General features: G+C 43.7%; 1 protein-coding gene across 5 annotated transcripts in view; it reads right to left on the bottom strand.

Annotated features, from left to right (window-relative positions):
- Armh3 (armadillo like helical domain containing 3) overlaps positions 1-22,211 on the bottom strand; it is a 204,478-nt gene that overhangs the window by 153,655 nt on the left and 28,612 nt on the right. For 4 of the 5 annotated variants that reach the window (XR_008212810.1, XM_052711924.1, XM_052711922.1 and 1 more), the window contains exons 3-11: positions 20,645-20,701; positions 20,394-20,540; positions 17,296-17,403; positions 12,905-12,997; positions 12,177-12,251; positions 11,988-12,074; positions 4,779-4,835; positions 1,709-1,752; positions 415-475 (exon numbers count right to left, since the gene is read on the bottom strand). Coding sequence is in view for 4 of the 5 variants with exons in the window: in XM_052711924.1 (XP_052567884.1) it covers positions 415-475; positions 1,709-1,752; positions 4,779-4,835; positions 11,988-12,074; positions 12,177-12,251; positions 12,905-12,997; positions 17,296-17,403; positions 20,394-20,540; positions 20,645-20,701 (729 nt within the window). In the remaining variant the exon portion in view is untranslated. Of the gene's footprint in view, positions 1-414; positions 476-1,708; positions 1,753-4,778; positions 4,836-11,987; positions 12,075-12,176; positions 12,252-12,904; positions 12,998-17,295; positions 17,404-20,393; positions 20,563-20,644; positions 20,702-22,211 lie in introns of those variants that run through there. The other variant, XM_052711925.1, reaches the window with a different exon arrangement.

Genomic DNA, 22,211 nt, shown 5'->3' with positions numbered 1-22,211 from the left:
CCTCAGCCTTCCTAATTATGGGATCAATCCACTACTAAGCCCAGCTGTACTTTTTATTTACTAATTAGTCAGGAAAAAAAAATATCAGTCCTAGAAAAATCAAAGCTATTTAACCTGGTTTTGGAATTTCATAAAAATGCTATGGTTCCAACCAGAGTCTGGTGACCCACAACAGTAACCAGAAAGACTGTCATGAGTTCCAAGTCAGCCTACACTACAAACTGAGTCTGTCTCCAAAGAGTAAATAAATCAAGGAAATACCATTCTAAATCAAATCAAATCTGCTCTAAGTACCCACTCTCTCCTCCTCACACCATTACCTCAAAGATATTTGAACTGAGCCCAAATTTGCCCACCCCTGAAGGCTTCCTGTACTTCTCGACAGGAAGGGAAAAAAACACAAGCAGAACTTACCATATTCGTTAAGGCAGAGAAAAAACCACTCTGGTGTTCTTCTTCCTTGTCTTTATACTGCCTAAAAAGATAACTAAATTAAACTTCAGGATTTTTTTGTCAAGTATATATTCAACCCTGACATTCTAGGTAATCAGGGCAGAGTACTCTCAGAATGTCTGACTCCAGAACTAAGGCATGATGACGCTCTAGTCACGGCAGTCCCCCGCAAGCTGAGAGGCACCCATCTGCTCTTGAGGGAGTGTGTACCAAAATGCCTGGCTACTTTGGGAGAGACTTAGAAAGCAAGCTGCAAAAGTGTGAAATTCCTCTGGCATATGGCTGATCTAGTTATTTCCCAAACAGATGATGACTGGAAAAGTGTGGCAGTGAAAATTCTTTCGGGCTGTGACAGTGAAAACCTTGTCTATTTGAAGGAGGAAGAAAGTTGAAGAACTAAAACATTTGTGGAGATGGGACATAGGGGCTGGCTGGCCCTTAGTGGGTTTACAGACACTTCTGGTTTCCATTCATGGAATGCCAAATCCTTCCCGATCCATTATCCATGGGATGAAGGAAAGCAAGCATCATGTTAAGAGAGCCCGAAACTAAACAAGGCCTGTGGGAAGCCGAATCACTAATGAAAAAGAAACAATTGGTTCATGAGTGTAGTTCTGTAATAGAGGTTGCTCTTAGCTTGCAGAAGGCCCTGGGTTCAATCCCCAGGGGAAGGAAGGAACGTATTCACATCTGTCAAATGAGACCTAACTCAGTATGCTTTTGTTTCCTATTCTTTTAAAGAATTTTAGCAGAGGCAGAGGCAGGTGGATCTCAAGGTTCGAGGCCACCCTGGTCTTCAGAGCAAGTTCCAGGATGGCCAGGGCTACACAGAGAAACCCTGGTTTTTTTTTGTTTTTTGTTTCTTTTGTTTTTTTAAAAGAATTTTAAAGTGGTGTTTCATGAGCTTTCTTACATAGAAAATGGTATTTACATGACACACTGGATAAAATGGAAAAGCCTGCTTTGTAGCTATAGAGCTAGTGAAATGCTCTATAACAAAATACCAAGGCTGAAAAAGAATGTACCTAATTGTTGAAAGGTGGACGCTAACTTGAGGACTACTTGCCCCTGGCGTTAGAAAACAAAGCCCCTCGGATACCATCAAGCTGAGAAGATGCAGCTGCATGCAGCCAAACCTCTAACTATGCTTTTGGGATAGGTTAGGAATTTTTACCTAAGAACCCTAACAAACCTCTTCCCTACTCACCCAGTTCAAGTGAAAATGAGCCTTTTCCCCATGGAAAAGTAAACTCACCTGTTGTACTCAGATAAAGCCTGAGTGATCACAAGCCCCATTCCCTGGAAGAGAAAACACAGTACAGCTGGAGTAAGTGAGGAGCCTTTAGGTGTTGGTGGTATTGCTGTAGCTCAGCCGGGGGGACATTAAACCCCGAAGTCTACACCCAAGAAGGGCTGCCAGGAAGCTGACATCAAGAACAGAAATTCTAAGTACAATTTTTGTTTATTCGTTTTGTCAAAGCAGCAAAAATCCTAAACCAAGGAGAGTGAAAAGCATCCTCTTCGGAAAGATTGTTATCTAATTATTTTGCTTAATGTTCCCAAAGACCATTTAAAATTGAGTAACAAGCCGGGCGGTGGTGGCGCACGCCTTTAATCCCAGCACTCGGGAGGCAGAGCCAGGCGGATCTCTGTGAGTTCGAGGCCAGCCTGGGCTACCAAGTGAGTCCCAGGAAAGGCGCAAAACTACACAGAGAAACCCTGTCTCGAAAAACCAAAAAAAAAATAAAATAAAATAAAATAAAATAAAATTGAGTAACAAGAGGTAAAACAGAGCAGTTCCCAGGGATCCTTTTCACTTCTGAAGAGACGATGAAGTTAAAGATTCACACAAAAAGACTCATATAAATCCCCAACAGCCACACAAAGGACAGTGAGTCTTGGATTAGATGGGGATGAATATAGGCAAGCCATTCTCAGGCTACAAGAAAGTGGGAAAGGGGCTGGTGAGAGGGCTCAGTGGGTAAAGGCTATTGCTGCCAAGCCTGAGGGCCTGAGTTCAATCCCCAGGACCCACAGAGTGAAAGACGAGAAGTGACTCCTGCAAGTCATCCGCTGACTTACACACACACACACACACACACTAAATAAAACAATAAATTTTTCATGGTGGTGGGTCCTTTGTTTTGTTTGTTTATTTGTATTTGCTTTTGTTTTGAGACAGGGCCTCACTACAAAACTAGCCCTGGCTGTCCTGGAACTCACTACATAGACCAGGCTGGCCTTGAACTCACGGAGATCCACCTGCCTTTGCCTTCCAAGTGCTGGTACTAATGTGGCCAGCATAATTTTAAAAAATTGAAGAAAAAAGAAAGGGAAAGGAAAGAAGCATAGAATAAATATTAAAATGACTGCAGTAGTTTTGAATGTAATTGGCTCCCATAAACCCATAGGGAGCGGCACTATTAGGAGGTGTGTCTTTGTTGGAGTGGGTGTGGCCTTGTTAGAGGAAGTGGGCCTTGAGGTCTTCTTGGCTCAAGCCTCTCTCAGTGTGACACTCTGTCTACTTCCTGTGGCCTGCAAGATGTAGAATCTCAGGTACCTCTCCAGCACCATGTCTGCCTGCATAACACCATGTCTGCCTGCATGCCACCATGTTCCACCATGACGATAATGGACAGCTGAACTATAAGAGAGCCATCCAATTAAATGTTTTCCTTTATAAGAGTTGCCATGGTCATGGTGTCTCTTCACAGAAATAGAAAGCCTAACTAAGACAATCATAAAGATCTATTAAGGTCACAAAGATGAGGATTAAGGTCACAAGGACAAGACATGCACATACTTTTTTCATGAGGGAAATTAAAAGAAATAAAAAAGATAGGAAAGCTGGGCTGCAGTGGTGACACATACCTTTAGTCCCAGCACTGGGGAGGCAGAAGCAGGTGGATCTCTGTGAGTGCAAGGCCAGCCTGGTCTACAGAGAGTAAGGAAATAAAGCCAAATACTTGGTCATCTTTTTCTCCCTATATACAGAAAGCAGACGTGATTTTGCAAAATTTTAAGGACACATACAGCAGATTTATATCATCCTTCATGTTTTAGCTTCCTAAAGCCAGGCTATAAATCGTTTCAAGCTATTTCTGTGAGCAGAAATGTCAGGGCTGGAGAGACGGCACGGCGGTAGAGAGCACTTGCTGCTCTGGTTCAGTTTCCAGCACCCACATGGAGGCTCACAACCATTTAACTCCAGATCCAGGGGGCCAATGCCACCTTCTGATCTTTTCAGGCACCACGCAACACATACGGTGGTTCATGACAGACACTGGTAATCCCAGCACTGAAGAGGCTGGAACAGGAGGACCAGCAGTTTAAGGCCAGCCTGGGCTACACAGTGAGACTGTCTTGAAAAACAAAAACCAAACTCATAATAAAGCACTCTGCTTTCTAGGATTTATTTATTTATTTGTTTTAGCTTTGGCTTTTTGTTTGGTTGGTTTTTTTGTTTTGTTTTGTTTCCCGAGACTATCCTGGAACTCGCTTTGTAGACCAGGCTGGTCTTGAACCCACAGAGATTTGCGTACCAGTGCTGGGATTAAAGGCATGTGCCAGGGTTGGGGATTTATCTCAGTGGTAGAGCGCTTGTCTAGCAAGCGCAAGGCCCTGGGTTCGGTCCTCAGCTCTGAAAAAAAAAAAGGCATGTGCCACCACTGCCCAGCTTGGGATTCATTTTCTATGTATTCATTGTATACTGGAAATTGAACCCAAAATTAGTAAGTTATATCCCTAGCACTTCTTCTTTTCTCTTGAGACAGGGTCGCACGAAGTGCCACAGGGTGGCCTCAACCTGCACTTTGCCTACCAGTTTCCAGGACAAGCATCAGTGACCCAGCTTCTCCCTTTTTGTTGTTGTTGTTGTTGTTGTTGTTGTTGAGACAGGGTTTCTCTGTGTAATGGTCCTGGATGACCTGGAACTCACTCTGTAGCCCAGGCTGGCCTCAGACTCACAGAGATCCGCCTGCCTCTGCCTCCCGAGTGCTGGGGTTAAAGGTGTGCGCCACCACCGCCCGGCCAGCTTCTCTCTTCTTTTTTTTTTTTTTTTTTAAAGATTTATTTATTTATTATGTATAATGTACCCCTGCAGGCCAGAAAGAGGGCACCAGATCTCATTACAGATGGTTGTGAGCCATCATGTGGTTGCTGGGAATTGAACTCAGGACCTTTGGAAGAGCAAGCAGTGCCCTTAACCTCTGCAGTGCCCTTAACCTCTGAGCCATTTCTCCAGCCCAGCTTCTCTCTTCTTAATGTCCACGCAAAGTAAGGCTACTGCAAGCGAGACAGACCTCACCAAAACTGCAGATACTCACATTCAGTGTAGCCTCGTCGTCCACAATAGACAGCTTCACAATGTACGGATTCACAGACTATTAAACAAGAGAAAAGAGTGAGGGTAAGCAAGACCACGTTAAGAAAGCCTGTTAGCTAATTAGGAAAGAAATAACAAAAATGCTTCTGAAGGCCGCCCTCTTTCCACGGCGATGCTCCCAATACCCAAACCCGAAGCACATTTCCAGTGAATCATCTCACACCAGCATCTGTCAAGTGCACATGTGTGCATGTATGCACATACACGCATCAGTTCTGTTCAACCTCTAGGTTGAATTAGCTCATGTTTATGTTCATCTACCTCTCCTGTTTTTCCTTCTTCTAAAAAGTGAATACTCTGAAAAACTCGATTTGTCCTGTCCTATGAGTCCATAGGGATAGCTGTCATTTGGGAGAAAGAAAATCTTCTTTCCCTTAAGACACATATTTGTAAGTTGCTAACTTACACTCTCATCCCAAAGGCTCCCTAACCATTTCAAAACTACACGCAAGGACTAATTCACCCACCCGTGAAACAAAGCCACCTCAGGGGTGTGAAGTAGCAGCTGCTTAACAGCCAGAGAGGCCATTGATGGAGATCTGGTACCCAAATAACACTGCGGGGGACTGCAGGAAAAGATGTCATCACCCAAGCAACAATCTGGTCAGGACACTGGGATGTAATGACTGTCCCATCACTTACAGCACTGGAAGACGACTTGAGTTTTTCTAGCCCGTCTCAGCTGGGCGCATATTTAAACTCATTAAAGATATGAAGACTTCTTCAGAGTGGGATGAGAGCCAATGACCTGCTCACCTTAAAAATATCCTGCCCACAGGATGTGAGGAAAGTTCTCCTGAGGATCAAGCACCAATTGCAACCCAAGGAGGACTAGCAACGAAAGTGTTCAGAAGACTGGCAATGCTTACAGCTACCAAGAAAACTCATTATTAAGAACCCTGAAACCAAAACTGAAAAGCTAATCCCCCCACAGACCTCATTTAACCAAGTTTCAAATCACATCTTTCAATCAACTGGGGCTAGAAAAAGACAGTTTGTTCTCCTAACAACCCAAATGTTTTTTATGTTTTACATTATTACGCTATAGACTGTCAGGCCAGCTCCGCCTAGAGATGTCACCGTGTTGACAGCATCATTAGAAAAGCAAAGCATGGGGGCTTTGTTTGTTTGTTCTGTTTTCTATTTCTGTTTTCTGAGACAGGGCCTCACTATGTAGCCTTGGCTTCCCTGAATCTTGCTACATACACCAGGCTGGCTCGAACTCACAGAGATCTGCCTGCCTCTGCCTCTGTCTCCTAGGAGCAGGAATTTAAGGTGTGCACCACTATCTGGCAAAACCACATTGTTTGACATTATTTCTGCAAGTATTAGTCACTTACTTTCCCAAGACAGCACTGTGAGGTGACTGTAGGGACCCTCAAAACACCAAGACTAGCACGAGTCTGAGTCCAGGTGAGGAACAGGGAAGGTTTATGCTCTGGTCCCCTTATTAATTATGACACAACACACAAATTACCTACTTACCCTTCAGTCTCCCTCCCTGTGCTGTGAGGCTTAGTTAAGACATGTAAACCCCAGCACAGCATCAGACACACTGGAAGAACCTCTGTTTCTTTGCTCCACGACGTTATTACTATAGTTGAAGGGAAGTTCATTTTTATTTAACTAGTGTGTGCACGCACGTGCACGAGTGTGCACACGCACGTGAAGGCCAGAGGCCATCCTCTGGTGTCACTCCTCAGGAGCCATCCACCTTGCCTTTTGACTGGGTTTCTCACTGGGACCAGAGACTTGAGGTTTACCAACGAGGCGAAGCTGGCTGGCACGCAAGCTCAAGGATCCTCCTGTCTCCACCTCCCACACTGGGATTACAAGTGTGTGCCACCATGTCACCTTTTGGCAAGAGTGCTGTGGGCTGCAATCAGATTACCATGTTTATGCACAAGTGCTTAACCAACTGGGCCATCTCCCCAGTCCAGGAAAGCCCTTTAGGAAAAAGAGGGAAAGGAAAACAAAAAGAGGAATGAAAAAAGAGACTGGACGGATGGATGGACAGATGGACGGGAGGGAGGGAGGAAGGCAGAGCTCACAAATAGATACAATTTGTCATTTTTAATTTAGGGAAACACCAGGCTCAGAGCAGCAGATGGGTTTTAGATCACTGCATCTCAGAAGGCCTGGCCAGCCTGAAAGCCAGGATCATAACCCTGTAGAAATCGCTTTTCTCTATCAGGCAGTGGTCCCAGCACTGAGAAGGCAGAGACAGGCAGATCTCTACGAGCTCGGGACTAACCTGGTCTACAAAGCAGATGCCAGGACAGCCAGGACTGTTACACAAAGAAACCTGATCTTGTGAATAGGAATCTCACTTACACAGCTTAAGTAAAACATAGCTCTCTGAACAGATGAAGATAGGTTTCTTCTGTATCCCAGAGTCTAATCCATATTTATATGTACAATTCAGCTATTATTTGGCTTAAAAGGGCTTACTGGGAAATGTTATCATTTTTACTATTTTCTACAGAGAAAATATTTTCCGGTTTCAAATAACCCTGGACTCTTGAATTATAACCTGTTTTTATGTTGGAAGGAAGGAAGGAAGGAAGGGAGGGAGGGAGGGAGGGAGGGAGGGAGGGAGGGAGGGAGGGAGGGAGGAAGGAAGGAAGGAAGGAAGGAAGGAAGGAAGGAAAAGGAAAGAAAAGAAACCCTATCTTGAAAAACCACAAAAACAACAACAAAAAATCCCTTTCTTTTAAACACGAATTGCCCTACACTAAATACCTCATCTGCTGGTTGTTTGGAAACAAGGGGCAATCAATCTACTTCTCACCCACTAGACAGGGCTGCAAACTCAGCAAGCACGCTACCAATATGCTTGAAGCTCCCTCTTCTTTAATTATTTTTAAATTTTGGGGTCCTAGCTTTCTAAGTTTTACCTGTTACTTTTCATTCTTTGTCTCTAAAACAGAATACATTATTAAAATGAGGAAGAATTGTACATGCTATCCTTTCCTTATTTCTTTTTGGTTTTCTTTTGATCTGGTTTGGTTTTTCGGGACAGGGTTTCTCTGTGTTAGCCCTGGCTGTTATCCTGTAGAACAAGTTAGGACTTAGAAATCCATCTGCTCTGTCTCCCGAATGCTAGGATTAAAGGTATGTACCAGAATATCCAGCTCTTTCCTTCTTTTTTTTTTTTTTTCTTTTTGAGACAGGGTCTCACACTATGTAGCCCTGGCTGTCCTGAACTCACTTTGTAGACCAGTTTGGCCTTGAACTCACAGAGATCCACCTGCCTCTACTTCCTGAGTACTGGAACTAAAGGTGTGTGCCACCACCGCCACCTGGATCTTTACTTATTTCTTCTATCTGACATGTATCTGCCTTCTCTAGCTTCAGCTGGGTAACTAGTCTCTTATACCATTACCCCTTTCTAGAAAGACTTACAACTTGCCTTACTGGTCATGACACTGACTGTTGTAGAAGCTAAAATATTCTCCCTAGCACACCTTCTCCTTCTGGTTTGCATAAATTTCACTGGCTTTTAATTTAGCTATGTTCACTTGGAATTCCTCATGCTCTTGTCAAAAACCTTCCTGTTCCACTGTAATTGGGCTTCTTTAATGGCATCTGATGAGTGACTTATACCCAAAGCTGCAAATCCCAGAGAAAGTATGCCCACCAGCTTGCCCCTGCTGGGTATATTCACTCTTCTGGGGTTTCTGACACAACAAAGATGCACACCTCACTCTAGAAATACAACTGTCTCCAGCTGTTGGCTGGCTCCCATTTTTCAGGCTGATATTTCAGGGCCCTACTGAGCTAAGCCAGAGTTCAGCTTGCACTTGCAGAAGGAAAGCCGCTGCTTCAGGACGGCCATATCCACCAGGAGGTTGTGAAATCCTCATTAGTGACGATAGTGCCTTCCTGTCACACAGAACTCAACTTCCTTAGCTTTCCTCAGCATTTTTCCTCAGCTATTTTTCTTGCTATTGTAATAAGGCCCCAGGGGCTTTTAGACATGACAGAGATCATAATGGCTACCACACCAGCACCTCCAGATTGCCAGTAAAAACAGGTATTGGTGATAAATTACATGGTTATTTGTAGATCTACACCCCATTATCAGTTCCTTCAAGACAATAAAAGTGACAAGCTCCTGGGATTTCCAGCACATCAACATTGTACCACACACTCCAGTCTCTCCTAAGGATTTCCATCTCACAGCCTCTCCTCATTACAATGAGCTACCCATCACTTTCAACCTGTCTGAATAAAATCAGTGATGCAGGCACGATGGCACATGCCTCTGGTCACAGGACCCGGGAGGCTGAGGCAGGAAGAGTCCAGGTCCAGAAAGCTAGAGGCCAGCTTAGGCCACACAGCAAGTACAAGGACAGTCAAGCCTGTGGCCTAGTAACAAGTCCTGTCTCAAAAAAGAGAGAGACAGAGACAGAGACAGAGAGACAGAGAGACAGAGAGAGAGAGAACGCCAAGAGTCAATAACTCAAAAAGAAAAGAATTTTTATTTTTTTTTTTTTGGTTTTTTGAGACAGGGTTTCTCTGTGTAGCTTTGAGCCTTTCCTGGATCTCACTTTGTAGACCAGGCTGGCCTCGAACTCACAGAGATCCACCTGCCTCTGCCTCTCGAGTGCTGGGATTAAAGGCGTGCGCCACCACCGCCCAGCAAAAAAAAAAAAAATTTAAATCCTGTCACCAGCTAGCATATTTTCCCCTGACCTTGTCCAGAAGGCTAAGAAGTGACCATATGTTCTCAGAGACCCACCACACTCATTCGTGAAGAAGGTTCCCCCGAACACAGTAGTACCTGACTTCAAAAAGTCGTTCTTAGTGTCTAGGACCCCTTTACAGGCTGCTTCCTACTCCTCAGGGCAATCCCTCATGAGGATCCTGGTCTGCCCTAAGCAACCTCCCTCCATTCCTATGCATTCTGCCTTCTGAGAGGAATAAGGCACATATTATACCACTCTCTGAGTTCTGCTTTTCATTTCAAAAACAGAAACCAAGGGCCTGGCTGGGCATGGTGGTACACACTTATAACCTTACACTTGGGAAACTGAGGCACGGCTCACCATCAATTGGGGGCCATCCTGAGCTAAAGAATGAAACTCTATATTGAAGGGAGGGAGGGAAGTGGGGGGGGACCACAGCAATAGACTGGGAAGGTGACTAGTTTAAATCCAGCCTGGGCTGCATGAGATCCTGTCTTCAAACTAAAATTACAGCCAATATGATAGTGTACACTGTAACTCAAGCCGTGAAGGACCTTGACATAGGAGTGCCAAGACTTGGAGGTCAGTGGGAAGAGGGGGTGGGAGTAACCTCCAGTATTGTTAAAGATAAAGTAATATCTTCAACTAAAATCTTCACTAAAATCAGAGGTCAGCCGGGTGGTGGTGACCCACATCTTTAATGCCAGCACTCAGAAGGCAGAAGCAGGGGGATCTCTGTAAGTTCGAGGCCAGCCTGGCCTACAAAGCAAGTGCCAGGACAGCCAGAGCTGTTATACAAAGAAACCTTGTCTCAAAAACAAACAAACAAACAAAATCAGGAAAAAAAAAAAGCCAGAGCGCGCTTAGACCAACTTGATACTTACACGTCGACCACATTAAGAAGTAAGACACATCAAACAAGTCTTGCCAGAAATAGTCACATAGGCCCACATATCATAGAACTGAGTCCGGGATGGGGAGGGAAGATTTACAGAGGCACAATCATCATCCATGACTCCTAGATCAGCCTGCTCTACATACTGAATTCTAGGCTAGTCAGGGCTATATAGCACACAGCAGGATCCTTTTTAAAAAAATAAAAAAAGCAGGAACTAGAGAAATGGCTCAGTGATTAAAAGCACCTTCTGTTCTTACAGGAGACTCTGGTTCAGTTCTCAGCACCCACGTCATGCCTGACAACACAACCACAATACAGTTAACTCCAGTTCCAGGGGAATCCAATGCCCTCTTCTGGCCTCTAAGGGTAACTGCATGCACGTGGTACACATACATGCACTCAGTCACACACACATACAAGTAAAATAACCTTCCAAAGCAGATGCAGGAGGCCTATGATTTCCAATACTGGTTTATCTCCTACATGGAAATTCATTTTGTTTTGCTGGGTTTGTTTGTTTGTCTGTTTGGAGACAGGGTGTTACTTTGTACCCCAAGCTGGCCCAGAATTCACTATGTAGCACAAACTGTCCTTGAATTTGTGGCAAGCCTCCTGTTTCAGCCCTCAAGGTGCTGAGATTACAGGCAGGAGCAACCTTACTTAGCTTCAGTTGGGATCTTTTGAAAAATAAATGAACAGGCCCTCACCCACAAGTTCTGATTCAGTGTGAGACAACCAGAGTTAATCTAAACCCTTTTTTTATTTTTAAAAAGTCCCTGCCAGTTGTGGGTGGCACACAACTTTAATCCAGCACTTAGGAAGCAGAAGCAGGCGGATCTCTGTGAGTTCAAGGCCAGTCTCATCTACAGAACAGTTAGGGCTAACAGAAAAACCCTGAAACCCTGTCTGGGGGGAAAAAAGTTCCTAAGAGGTTGAGCATAGTGGCAATTGCTTTAATCCTAGCACTCAGGAAAGAGAGGCAGGTCTATGTGAGTTCCAAACTAGCCAAGAATATGCAGTAAGACTGTCTCAAAAAAAAAAAAAAAATGAACAAAACAAAAATTCCTAGGTAAAAGCCAGGCATGGTGGTAAATGCCCATAATGCCAACACTCAGGAGGTAAAAGCAAATGGATCAGAAGTCAAGGTTATCCTCAGCTACAAAGTGAATGAGGCCAGCCTGAGCTACTTGAGACCCTATCTCAGGGAAAAAAAAATGGGGGTGGGGATGGCTCAGCAGTTAAGATCTCTTCCAGATGGTGTGGGTTCAATTCCAGCCCCCGCATGGTGGCTCACAATTATCTGTAACTCCAGTTAAAGGGGCTGTGAGGCCCTCTTCTGGCCTTCATGGGCATAAGGCACATACAAGGTACAAAGACATACATGCAGGCAAAACAGCCATATCCATAAAATAAAAATAAATAAAATTTCTTTTAAGGGAAGAAAAAGAAAAATACAGTTTACCAAGAACATGTCTTCTACATTAAGCAGTCTTTTAAAATGGCTGCTGTGTCCGGCAAGATGATTATGACAATAACAACTGTACAGTTGAACCCCACCTACCTCATATTTTCTGTAGTTTACCAGCAGAGCCAAGAGGACAACAGCATCATACCCATGCTCTCTACGACTTGGGGGATGAGAGAGTATCTGTAAAAAGAGGCAGAGTGCTAAGTCCTGGTTGCAGGGAAGGCAGATAAAATTTGAAGAGCTTGTCTCTACAACAGAAAGGTCATCAGGAAGTTGGCATACCTGTAAAATTGCTTCAAATATACTGTTGATCATTACATATTCCAGGATAGTGTTCTGACTGATGTTGTCTGTTACCTAAATGCAATAAAAAGCTTCTGAAGGTCTGTACCAAGGCACCTGACATCTCATGTGTATCTCCTACCCTACCATCTAAGTGAAACAAAAATGTCAAAGCAAACAGCAAAGAAAAATATCCCAAGAATTAGAATCCCAAGAACCATTTTCAAGTGAGACTCAATGAAAAGGAGGAATCAGACAAACCAAAAGACGGTAGTTCTGCTAGAATAGCCCTTCCACCATGGTATGTACCAACTGGGGAGGTGGCTCAGCCGGAAAAGGCATTGCCACCAGACCTGATGACCTGAGTTCCATCCTGGGACCCACATGGTGGAAGGAAAGAACCAACTCCTGAAAGCTATCTTCTGACCAACATAGCTTTATGTATGGGGAAGGGGACACACACATACAAACTAAAAATGATCTTTAAAATTTTTAAGTAAAATAAAAAAATAAAGTGGTATCACATCGCCTGCAGGCTAAAAATACCAGCAGCTGCTCAGAGGCTGACCTCCAAACAGCACAATTCCGTACAAGTGACGTCCTTCTGTGCGTTCAGACAAAGGGGTGATGAAGGGGAGAATCTCTCTTTACCTTCGGGAGGAAGCACTCAACTAGGCTTGACTCTGCTGTAATTAAAACCCTTGACAAGCACACAGGTGGTCACTTACAGTCACTAGGCAAAGAAGAAGTTTCAGACATAAGCTCTTCAGACTTTCAGAACCTTCTGCACAGAGTAATGAATCCAAACTCTCCATCAAGTTCTAGGAAAGAAGCATAAACATGAAAGCACACCAAGTAACACTTAGGCCCTCCTTACCCGGTGCTGTGTCATGTTACGCAGGATAAAGTGAGTAACTGTGAATCAATTGCCTCCCTTCCCTAGTCCAGACTGTGTAAGATCAAAGAAAAAGACTTCACAGTCCAGCTGCTCGGGGAAGACGCTTTAGAACAACTACAGAGAACAGAGGGTATTCACTCCTGTACTACATGAGTGTTTGAAGCTTTACACACATAAACCTTAGGACTAGAACACTGAGTAGTTTGACAAAGGGAAACCTAATGGTTTACTAACAATACTAATGAATGTCATGACTTGTTAAAGAAAGTGCACCATGCAGGTACATGAACCAGTGACAGACACAGTGTCAACTCACTGCTGGGCATCTAACAAAGCTAGCTGGGTTCATCAGGATCAATTCCAATTGACAATGTGATTGGAATGTGATGCTTGCTCTAAAAAAATAGCTTTTAGACATAAACTAATAAAAGGTAAAACCTTCATACTATAATAGAGGAAGAAGGGAAAAAATATTTTTACATTAAATAAAGGAAAAAAGCCAGATGGTAGTGGCACACACCTTTAATCCCAGCACTCGGGAGGCAGAGGCAGGCGGATCTCTGTGAGTTTGAGGCCAGCCTGGTCTACAAAGCGAGTTCCAGGAAAGGCGCAAAGCTACACAGAGAAACTCTGTCTTGAAAAACCAATAAATAAATAAATAGATAGATGGATGGATGGATGGATGGATGGATGGATGGATGAATGAATGAATGAATGAATGAAAAAAATGCAAGGCTAGAGAAATGGCTCAGTGGTTAAGACCACTTGTTCTTACAGAAAATGTGCATTTTTTTGGTTCCCAGTAACCATATAGTATAGTTCAAAGCTAGCTATAACTCCAGTTCCAGGGGATGCAACACCCTCTAAATAAATCTCTACTTAAAAAAAAAAAAAAAAAAAAAAGAGTAGAATTAAGGATTCAGCATGTTGGAATTTCAAAATGAAGATTCAAAATAAAATGTTTCAACTGGGTATGGTGATGCATGCCTTTAATTCCAACACTGGGAGGCAGGGGCAGGAGGATCTCTGTGAGTTTGAGGCCAGTCTAATACACATAATGAGTCAGTGAGTTCTAGGACAGCCAGGACTACAAAATAGAAAGACCCTGTCTCAAAAATAAAACAAGATGTTTCAGTTAAGTTGAACATGTGAGCATCTACCCTATACTATCGAAGTAAGACCTCGAAATTTAAATGTGTTTTTAGTAAAGAGAAAGACAAAAGAGAGTAATTTCAAGTCTTCTGGCTTCCACACATACACCAGGGCATGCTTGTGCACACACACACATAAATAAAATGTTACAAATGTTTTTATAATAAATTAATAACAAGACTCCTGACATTGACCCTTGACCTCATTCAACACACACAGGCATGTTTTTTTGTTTTTTGTTTTTTGTTTTTTGTTTTTTGGAGGAGGAGGAGGAGGAGGAGGAGGAAAAGAAAAGGGACACCATACAGACCTTAGAATGACCAAAGGTACATGAGGAGGCCTGAGAGTGTAGCTCATTGATAGAGTGCTTGCCTAGCTTTCATAAGGCCCTGTGTTCAATCCCGAATGTATAATCTATAATTCCAGCACTCAGAAGGATCATGATTTTTCTTTTAGGGGGCAATTAAAACTGGTTTTTAGCCGGGCGGTGGTGGCGCACGCCTTTAATCCCAGCACTCGGGAGGCAGAGCCAGGCGGATCTCTGTGAGTTTGAGGCCAGCCTGGTCTCCAAAGCGAGTTCCAGAACAGGCACCAAACGTACACAGAGAAACCCTGTCTCGGAAAAAAAAAAACAAAAAACAAAAAAAAACTGGTTTTTAAATTAAAAAGTGGTGATGTTTGTTCAATTTAAGGATCAACAATACAATATGTGAATTACAAAAGTGTTATTATAAAGATAGTGTTGTGTGATATTTTGTTTGTGTTCTGACAAAGCTTGTCTGGAGGTCAGTGGGTGGAGCTAACCATTAGTTAACCACAGAGATCAGACAGTGGTGGCACATACCTTTAATCCCAGCACTTGTGAGGAAGAAGCAGGAATCAGGAGTTCAAGGCCACCCTGGGCTACATGAGATTAATCCAGTCTAAAAGAGAAACAGAGCCAGACGGTGGTGGTGCATGCCTTTACTCCCAGCACTAGACAGGTGGAGACAGGATCTCAGGATGTGAGGATCCAGAGAGGTAAGAACTCTCTGGCGGCTGCTCCTTTGCTCTCTGATCTTTCAGATTATTACCCTGATATCTGACTCTTGGTTTTAATTGATAAGACTAATTAGGATCACACTTCAAGATAGTGCCTTAGTGTTAAAGTCCTGTCTATCACGTACCATGCACAAAACTTTAGGTCTGATCCCCGGTGTGTGTGTTGGGGGGGGGGGGGCAGGGACAAGAGGAAGAGGAGAAGGCAGAAGAAAAAATGAGTTTCAACCAGTGGATATAAAAATTCAAAGGACATGAGGCTGGAGAGATGGCTCAGCAGTTAAGAGAATTGGCTGCTCTTGTACAGGACCCAGGCTGGATTCCAGACGCCCACATGATGGTTCACAATCACCCCTAACTCCAGATCCAGGGAGTCTGATGCCCTCCTCTGACTTCCAAGGGCATCAAGCACACACACACACACACACACACACACACACACACACACGCAGGCAAAGCACTCACACACAACAGAACATGGATAAATCCAATTGAAAAAAGTTCAAAGGGCAGCAAGTGGATAAAGGCACTTGCCTAACAACCCAAGTTCAATCGCCAAGACCCACATGGTGGAAGGAGAGAATTAACTCCTGAAAGTTGTTCTTTGACCTCCACACACCCACTATTCCACAATACATAGAAGTGTGCAAATAAATACACAAGCATACATTTTTAATTTAATTCAAGCCAAGCATGGTGGTATGTGCCAATAGTCCCAGCCTACTCAAGAGGCTGAAGCAGGAAGAATTACTTAACACATACAAGAGTCCAGCCTAGGCAAGATAAGTAGACCTATCTAAAAATAAAAATTAAAAAAAACTATTGTGGACACAGTGGTGTACACCTGTAATCCCAACAGCTGGGAGATGGAAAACAAAAAATCAAGAATTTAATCATGACATCTACCATGTTTCAGACCTCATGCTCTTTCTTGCTTCTTAAGAATAGAATAGGACTTAAAGCCAGCAGCAGTGGTACACACCTTTAATCCCAGCACTCGGGAGGCAGAGACAGGTGGATCTCTGTGAGTTCAAGACCAGCCTGGTCTACAAAGTGAGTTCCAGGACAGGCTCCAAAGCTACACAGGGAAACTCTGTCTCAAAAAACCAAATCCCCCCCCAAAAAAAAGTCATACTGAGAAAAGGTATGAAGCCACATGGCTAAACATAGATAAGAATTATGGGATATTTTAAGTGCAAGAGCTAGTTAGTAACAAGCCTGAACTATGGACAAGCATTTATAATTAATATAGGCCACTGTGTGGTAATTTGGAAGCAGCTGCCAGGTATTTGGGAATAGGTGGGTGGGAGAAAAACATGTTTACAAAAGTCATTTTTAAAACGTTCTATCCTCTATAATTTAAGTTTGAAGCCAGCCTTAGCTACGTAAGACTCTACATCAAAGAGCCAAAACCGAACAAGGCTTCTGGGCAGCAGAGCACTTGCCTTCATGCAGAACAGCATGGTTTCATTACTAGCACCACAAAATAGCTGATCTTGTAAATTCTCATATTTTATCTAAGTTCATAAATGTCATAAAAGGCTGGGCAGTGGTGGTTCATGCCTCTAAACTCAGGAGGCAGAGGTAAGTGGATCTCTGTGAGTTCGAGGCCAGCCTGACCTAAAAAGCAAGTTCCAGGACACCCAGGGCTGGCTGTTACACAGAAAAATCCTGTCTTTTTTTTTTTTTTTTAAAGATTTATTTATTTATGTATACAATGTTCTGCCTGCATCTAAGCTTGCAGGCCAGAAGAGGGCACCAGATCTCATTACAGATGGTTGTGAGCCACCATGTGGTTGCTGGGAATTGAACTCAGGACCTTTGGAAGAACAGCCAGTGCTCTTAACCTCTGATCCATCTCTCCAGTCCCCGAGAAATCCTGTCTTGAAAAACCAAAACCAAAACAAGACAAAAACCCAAAAGAGAAGAAAGAAAACTCTGCATGCAGATCTTCTGGTGTGCCTGTCAGCAGGTGGCGTCACAAGCCGCCTTCGAGAACAGCTGGTCAGAGCCACACATTGTACGCCTCACCTTCATGCACAGCTCCGCTTTGTCAAAGCCCATCAGCATGTTGATAATGTCAAATCCAGATGTAGATTTATTCTTCTGGTGGACTCCTCGAATTAGTGCACACAAGGTCTGCAGAGACGAGAAAAAGAATTCTTTCTAGAGAAGAAGTCTCCAAACTAGGTGTACACCAAATCTGCAGCTTCCTCCTGCAACTTCAGAACTATGTCTGGACAAGGCTGACCTTCAATTTCTGTTACTCTGAGTTTGAAAACAGCTTAAATGTTAACATGAAAAATCCAGACACTAAGAAACAGCAGCACCCCTGTAAATCCAGCACTGGGGAGATGGAGGCAGAAGAATCAAGTTCAAGGTCAGGGCCAGAGAGCTAGCTCAGCAGGTAAAGGTACTTGTTGCCAAGTCTGACAAAAGAACCAACTCCTGGGTTGGGGATTTAGCTCAGTTGTAGAGCGCTTGCCTAGCAAGCACAAGGCCCTGGGTTCGGTCCTCAGCTCCCAAGTCCTACAAGTTGACTCCACAGGTGCCCGAGACATGAGCGCGCGCGCGCGCGCGCACACACACACACACACACACACACACACACACACACACACACACACACACGAGGACCGCTGGGCTTGCTGGCCTCCAGCCTAGCTAAACCGTGATGAGCTCCAGGTTCAGCGACCCTGTCTCCAGGCAATAAGGAAGGCAGTAATAAAGAAAGACATACCACTTCCTCCTCTGGAGAAAAAAAAGTGAAGAGCCTGAGAGACGGCTCGGACGGGGAAGTGCGTCCCTGCAAGCATGGGAACCCACGTTTGGTGGCAGAGCCACACACAGGTGGAAGCAAATGAGCAACTTCCCACAGGCATCCTCCAGTCTCTAGGCGCACTGTGGCATGTACACTCCCACACACACCACACACAGTGAATACATGGTTTGTTTTGAGACAGGATCTTACCGTAGAGCCCTGACTGGCCTGGAACTCCCTATATATATCATGCTGATCTCCAACCCACAAAAATCCACCTGCCTCCACCTTCCAAATGCTGGACTTAAAGGTGTACGCCACCACACCTGGCCCCATAATAAAAATATTTTAGAGATTTATTTTTTAGTTTATGTGTATGAATGTTCTGCCTGCATGTATGACTATAAAACCACTATGTACGGAAGCCAGAAAAGGGCATTGGATCCTTAGGAACTGGAGTTCCAAACAGCTGTCAGCTGCCAAGTGAATGTTGGGAACTAAACCTAGATTCTCTGCAAAAGCAACAAGTGTTATTAACTGTTAAGCGATCTCTAGAGACCCTCAATAAGTACTTTTTTAAAAAAATTAAAACATAAAAAATAACAGCTGGTTAGATGCAAGATTGCAAAACATCGATAGTGAACTTCTGCCCTCCGGGGTTCTCCCATTGTGCTGCAAGCCTGTATTTAAGACCTCCTCCCAGCCGGGTGGTGGTGGCGCACGCCTTTAATCCCAGCACTCAGGAGGCAGAGCCAGGCGGATCTCTGTGAGTTCGAGGCCAGCCTAGGCTACAGAGTGAGTTCCAGGAAAGGCGCAAAGCTACACAGCGAAACCCTGTCTTGAAAAAAACAAAAAAATAAAATAAAATAAATTAATTAAAAAAAAAGATGGCTATGAATCAAGAAAAAAAAAAAAAAACAGCTGGGCAGTGGTGGTGCATGCCTTTAATCCCAGAATTCCAGAGACAGAGACAGGCAGACCTATGATGTGAGGCAGACCTATGTGAGTTTGAGGCCAGTTTAGTCTACTGGACAGTGAAGGCTACACAAGAAACTCTGTCTCAAAAAAACCTAAAAAAAAAAAAAAAAAAAAAAAAGGAAGAAAAAATAAATAAAAATAAAAATAACAAGGTACAAAGTAGTTGGGAAGACACCCAGTTTCCATCTCTGGCCTCCACACACACACACAAACACATACATATATAAAATATACACACCAAAAAAAAAAAAAAAAAAAAAAAGCCGGGTGGAGGTGGTACACGCCTTTAATCCCAGCACTCGGGAGGCAGAGGCAGGCGGATCTCTGTGAGTTCGAGGTCAGCCTGGTCTACAGAGCAAGATCCAGGACAGGCACCAAAACTACACAGAGAAACCCTGTCTCGAAAAACCAAAAATAAAAAAATAAATCAAACCACAAAAACATTTAAATTAAACTGCAAAGTGGCTTAGCAGTTAAGAGTACTTGCTGCTCTTCTAGAAGATCACAGATTGATTCCCAGCACCCATGTTAGGTGACTCACAAGCACCTGTAACTCTAACACCAGAGGATTCTACACCCTCTTCTGGTTTCCACAGATACCTGCACTCATGCAACACAAAGACACATAGCTCAAAATAACAGTAATAAATGTTTTAATTATTTTTTAATTCATTTGTATGTGTATGGCTGTTTTAGCTGCATGTATGTCTGTGTACCGTATGCATGCCACATGTCCACAGAGGCCAGACGCCAGAAGAGGGCATTGATTGGATCCCCTAGGACTGGAGTTACAGATGGTTCTGTATAAATATGTAATTTATTTATTTTCACTTTACCTGCATTGGTGTTTTGCCTGCATGTATGTCTATGTGAAGGTGTCAAATTCCCTGGAACAGGAGTTACAGACAGTGGTGAGCTGCCATGTGGGTGCTGGGAATTAAACCTGGGACCTCTAGAAGAGCAGCTAATGATCTTAACCACTGAGCCATCTCTCTAACCCATAATAAATGTTTTTTAAAAACTAAATAAAAGCCGGGCGGTGGTGGCGCACGCCTTTAATCCCAGCACTCGGGAGGCAGAGCCAGGCGGATCTCTGTGAGTTCGAGGCCAGCCTGGTCTCCAAAGCGAGTTCCAGGAAAGGCGCAAAGCTACACAGAGAAACCCTGTCTCGAAAAACCAAAAAAAAAAAACAAAAACAAAAAACTAAATAAAACAGGAAGATAGCTAAACATGACAGGTGTTTTATTCAAAAAATTAAAAATAAAAAGGAAAGAAAACCAAAGCAAACCAAACCTGACAGCTAAAGGCAATTCTATGTTCCTCAGTGTCTAACAGATGAGCTTCAATTCCATGCTCCTGTTAACCAAGACTTCAGTCTCCCAGCCTATACCTGCAATGCATTGACAACTCGGATTGGATGCTCCTCTCCTAGAGCCTGGATACAGTGTTGAAATAAACAGTTAATATTGTCCTTGATCTTCATTAACTCTTCACCATCCAGAGACTCCAACTTGCCTTCTAGATACTCTAAATTCACCTGCCAAAAGAACAGTAAGAGCCTGAGCAGACTTTAGCACAGCACTTAGAATATGTAAGACAATGTTACTTACCCAAGAACTCCAACATGCCACCCAATCTCACCTTCATGAGGAAGAGCTCCTCCCAAAACCGAGGACTACACTTACTGGGGTCCTCTGTCTGAAATCAGAAAACAAGCATGTTCAACTTCATTGCCAGCTCAAAAAGCATCAAAAACACTGTCAACTTTACCTGTCAAATTTAACTTTGAAAATGTTTTCTTATCTTAAACTATAATAGGGAAAGAAAACAAAGTTTTTTATAGGCATTGTGTATGGATACATATTGTTCACATCGAGAGTAAAACAATGGCTCAAAAATTTCCTTTAAAGACTTTCCATTAAAAGGAAGGAAGGGGGCTGGAGAGATGGTTCAGAGGTTAAGAGCACTGACTGTTCTTCCAGAGGTCCTGAGTTCAATTCCCAGCACCCACATGGTGGCTCACAACCATCTGTAATGAGAACTGGTGCCCTCTTCTGGCCTGTAGTCACATATGCTGTATACATAATAAATAAATAAATAAATCTTTAAAAGAAAATAAAGGGGAGTGAGGGGGAATCTGGAAAGAACACAGGCTATGCTTCCAGAGGACATGGTTCAATTCCCAGCACTCACATGGCAGCTAACAAAAGTCTGTAACTCCAGTTCCAGAAAATCCAAACGCCCTCTTCTGGCCTCCTCAGGCACTAGGCATACATGGTACACAGACATACATGTAGGCAAAATAACCACACACATAAAACAAAAATAAATCTTTAAAATAAAATAAACACACACACACACACACACACACACACACACACACCCTCTCTCCCTTACTCTCAGCTATAAAACAAGGCCAGTCTAGGACATATGAGACCCTATCTCAAAATAAGAAAGAGTCCCAGGGCCGGGCGGTGGTGGCACACGCCTTTAATCCCAGCACTCAGGAGGCAGAGGCAGGCACATCTCTGTGAGCTCAAGGCCAGCCTGGTCTGCAGAGTGAGTTCCAGGACAGCCAGGGCTACATAGAGAATTCCTGTCTCAAAAAAAAACAAAAAACAAAAAAAGGGAGGCTAGCCTGTTCCACAGAGCAAGTTCTAGGACAGCCACACTTAGGCAGTGAAGGAGACAAAGCGGGTGAAGATGTAATTGAACAAGGCAGCCATGTTCCAGCCCCAGCAAGCAGCCGAACTTGGCAGCTTCGGCAACATGGTTTTGGCTTTAGAATCAAGGATAGAAGAAAAGCATTATGGAACCTACCTCTGTGACTAAGGAAAGCCACTGAGGTCAGGCATGTGTCAGGGGTGTCCCTGTACGGAGACCCAGAAAGGCCATTGTGTGAAGCTGTGAAGGAGAAGCCTGGATTGCCTTGGAGACCCCGAGATGTTAGAGATGACAGAGTTCTGGAAACATTCCAAGAAAAGCTGCTAACAGGAAATGGAACCAGCCCAAGAGAGAGAAGAATCTCAGAAGAGACTTTGAACTTTAGACTTTTAAATACAATGATGTTTTTACAAGCTTTTGGGGGCCAGGGAGTGGAATGTGGTGGTTTGAAAGAAAATGCTCCCCAAAGGAAGTGGCACTATTAAGAGGTGTGGTCTTGTTGGAGTAGGTGTGATCTTGTCGGAGGAAGTGTGTCACTGTGGAG

This window comes from Peromyscus californicus, unplaced genomic scaffold (assembly GCF_007827085.1).
Source record: "Peromyscus californicus insignis strain IS unplaced genomic scaffold, ASM782708v3 Scaffold_4__1_contigs__length_199733344, whole genome shotgun sequence".
In the NCBI taxonomy this organism is placed as follows: domain Eukaryota; kingdom Metazoa; phylum Chordata; class Mammalia; order Rodentia; family Cricetidae; genus Peromyscus; species Peromyscus californicus.
This window is presented reverse-complemented; position numbering and strand designations above follow the sequence as displayed.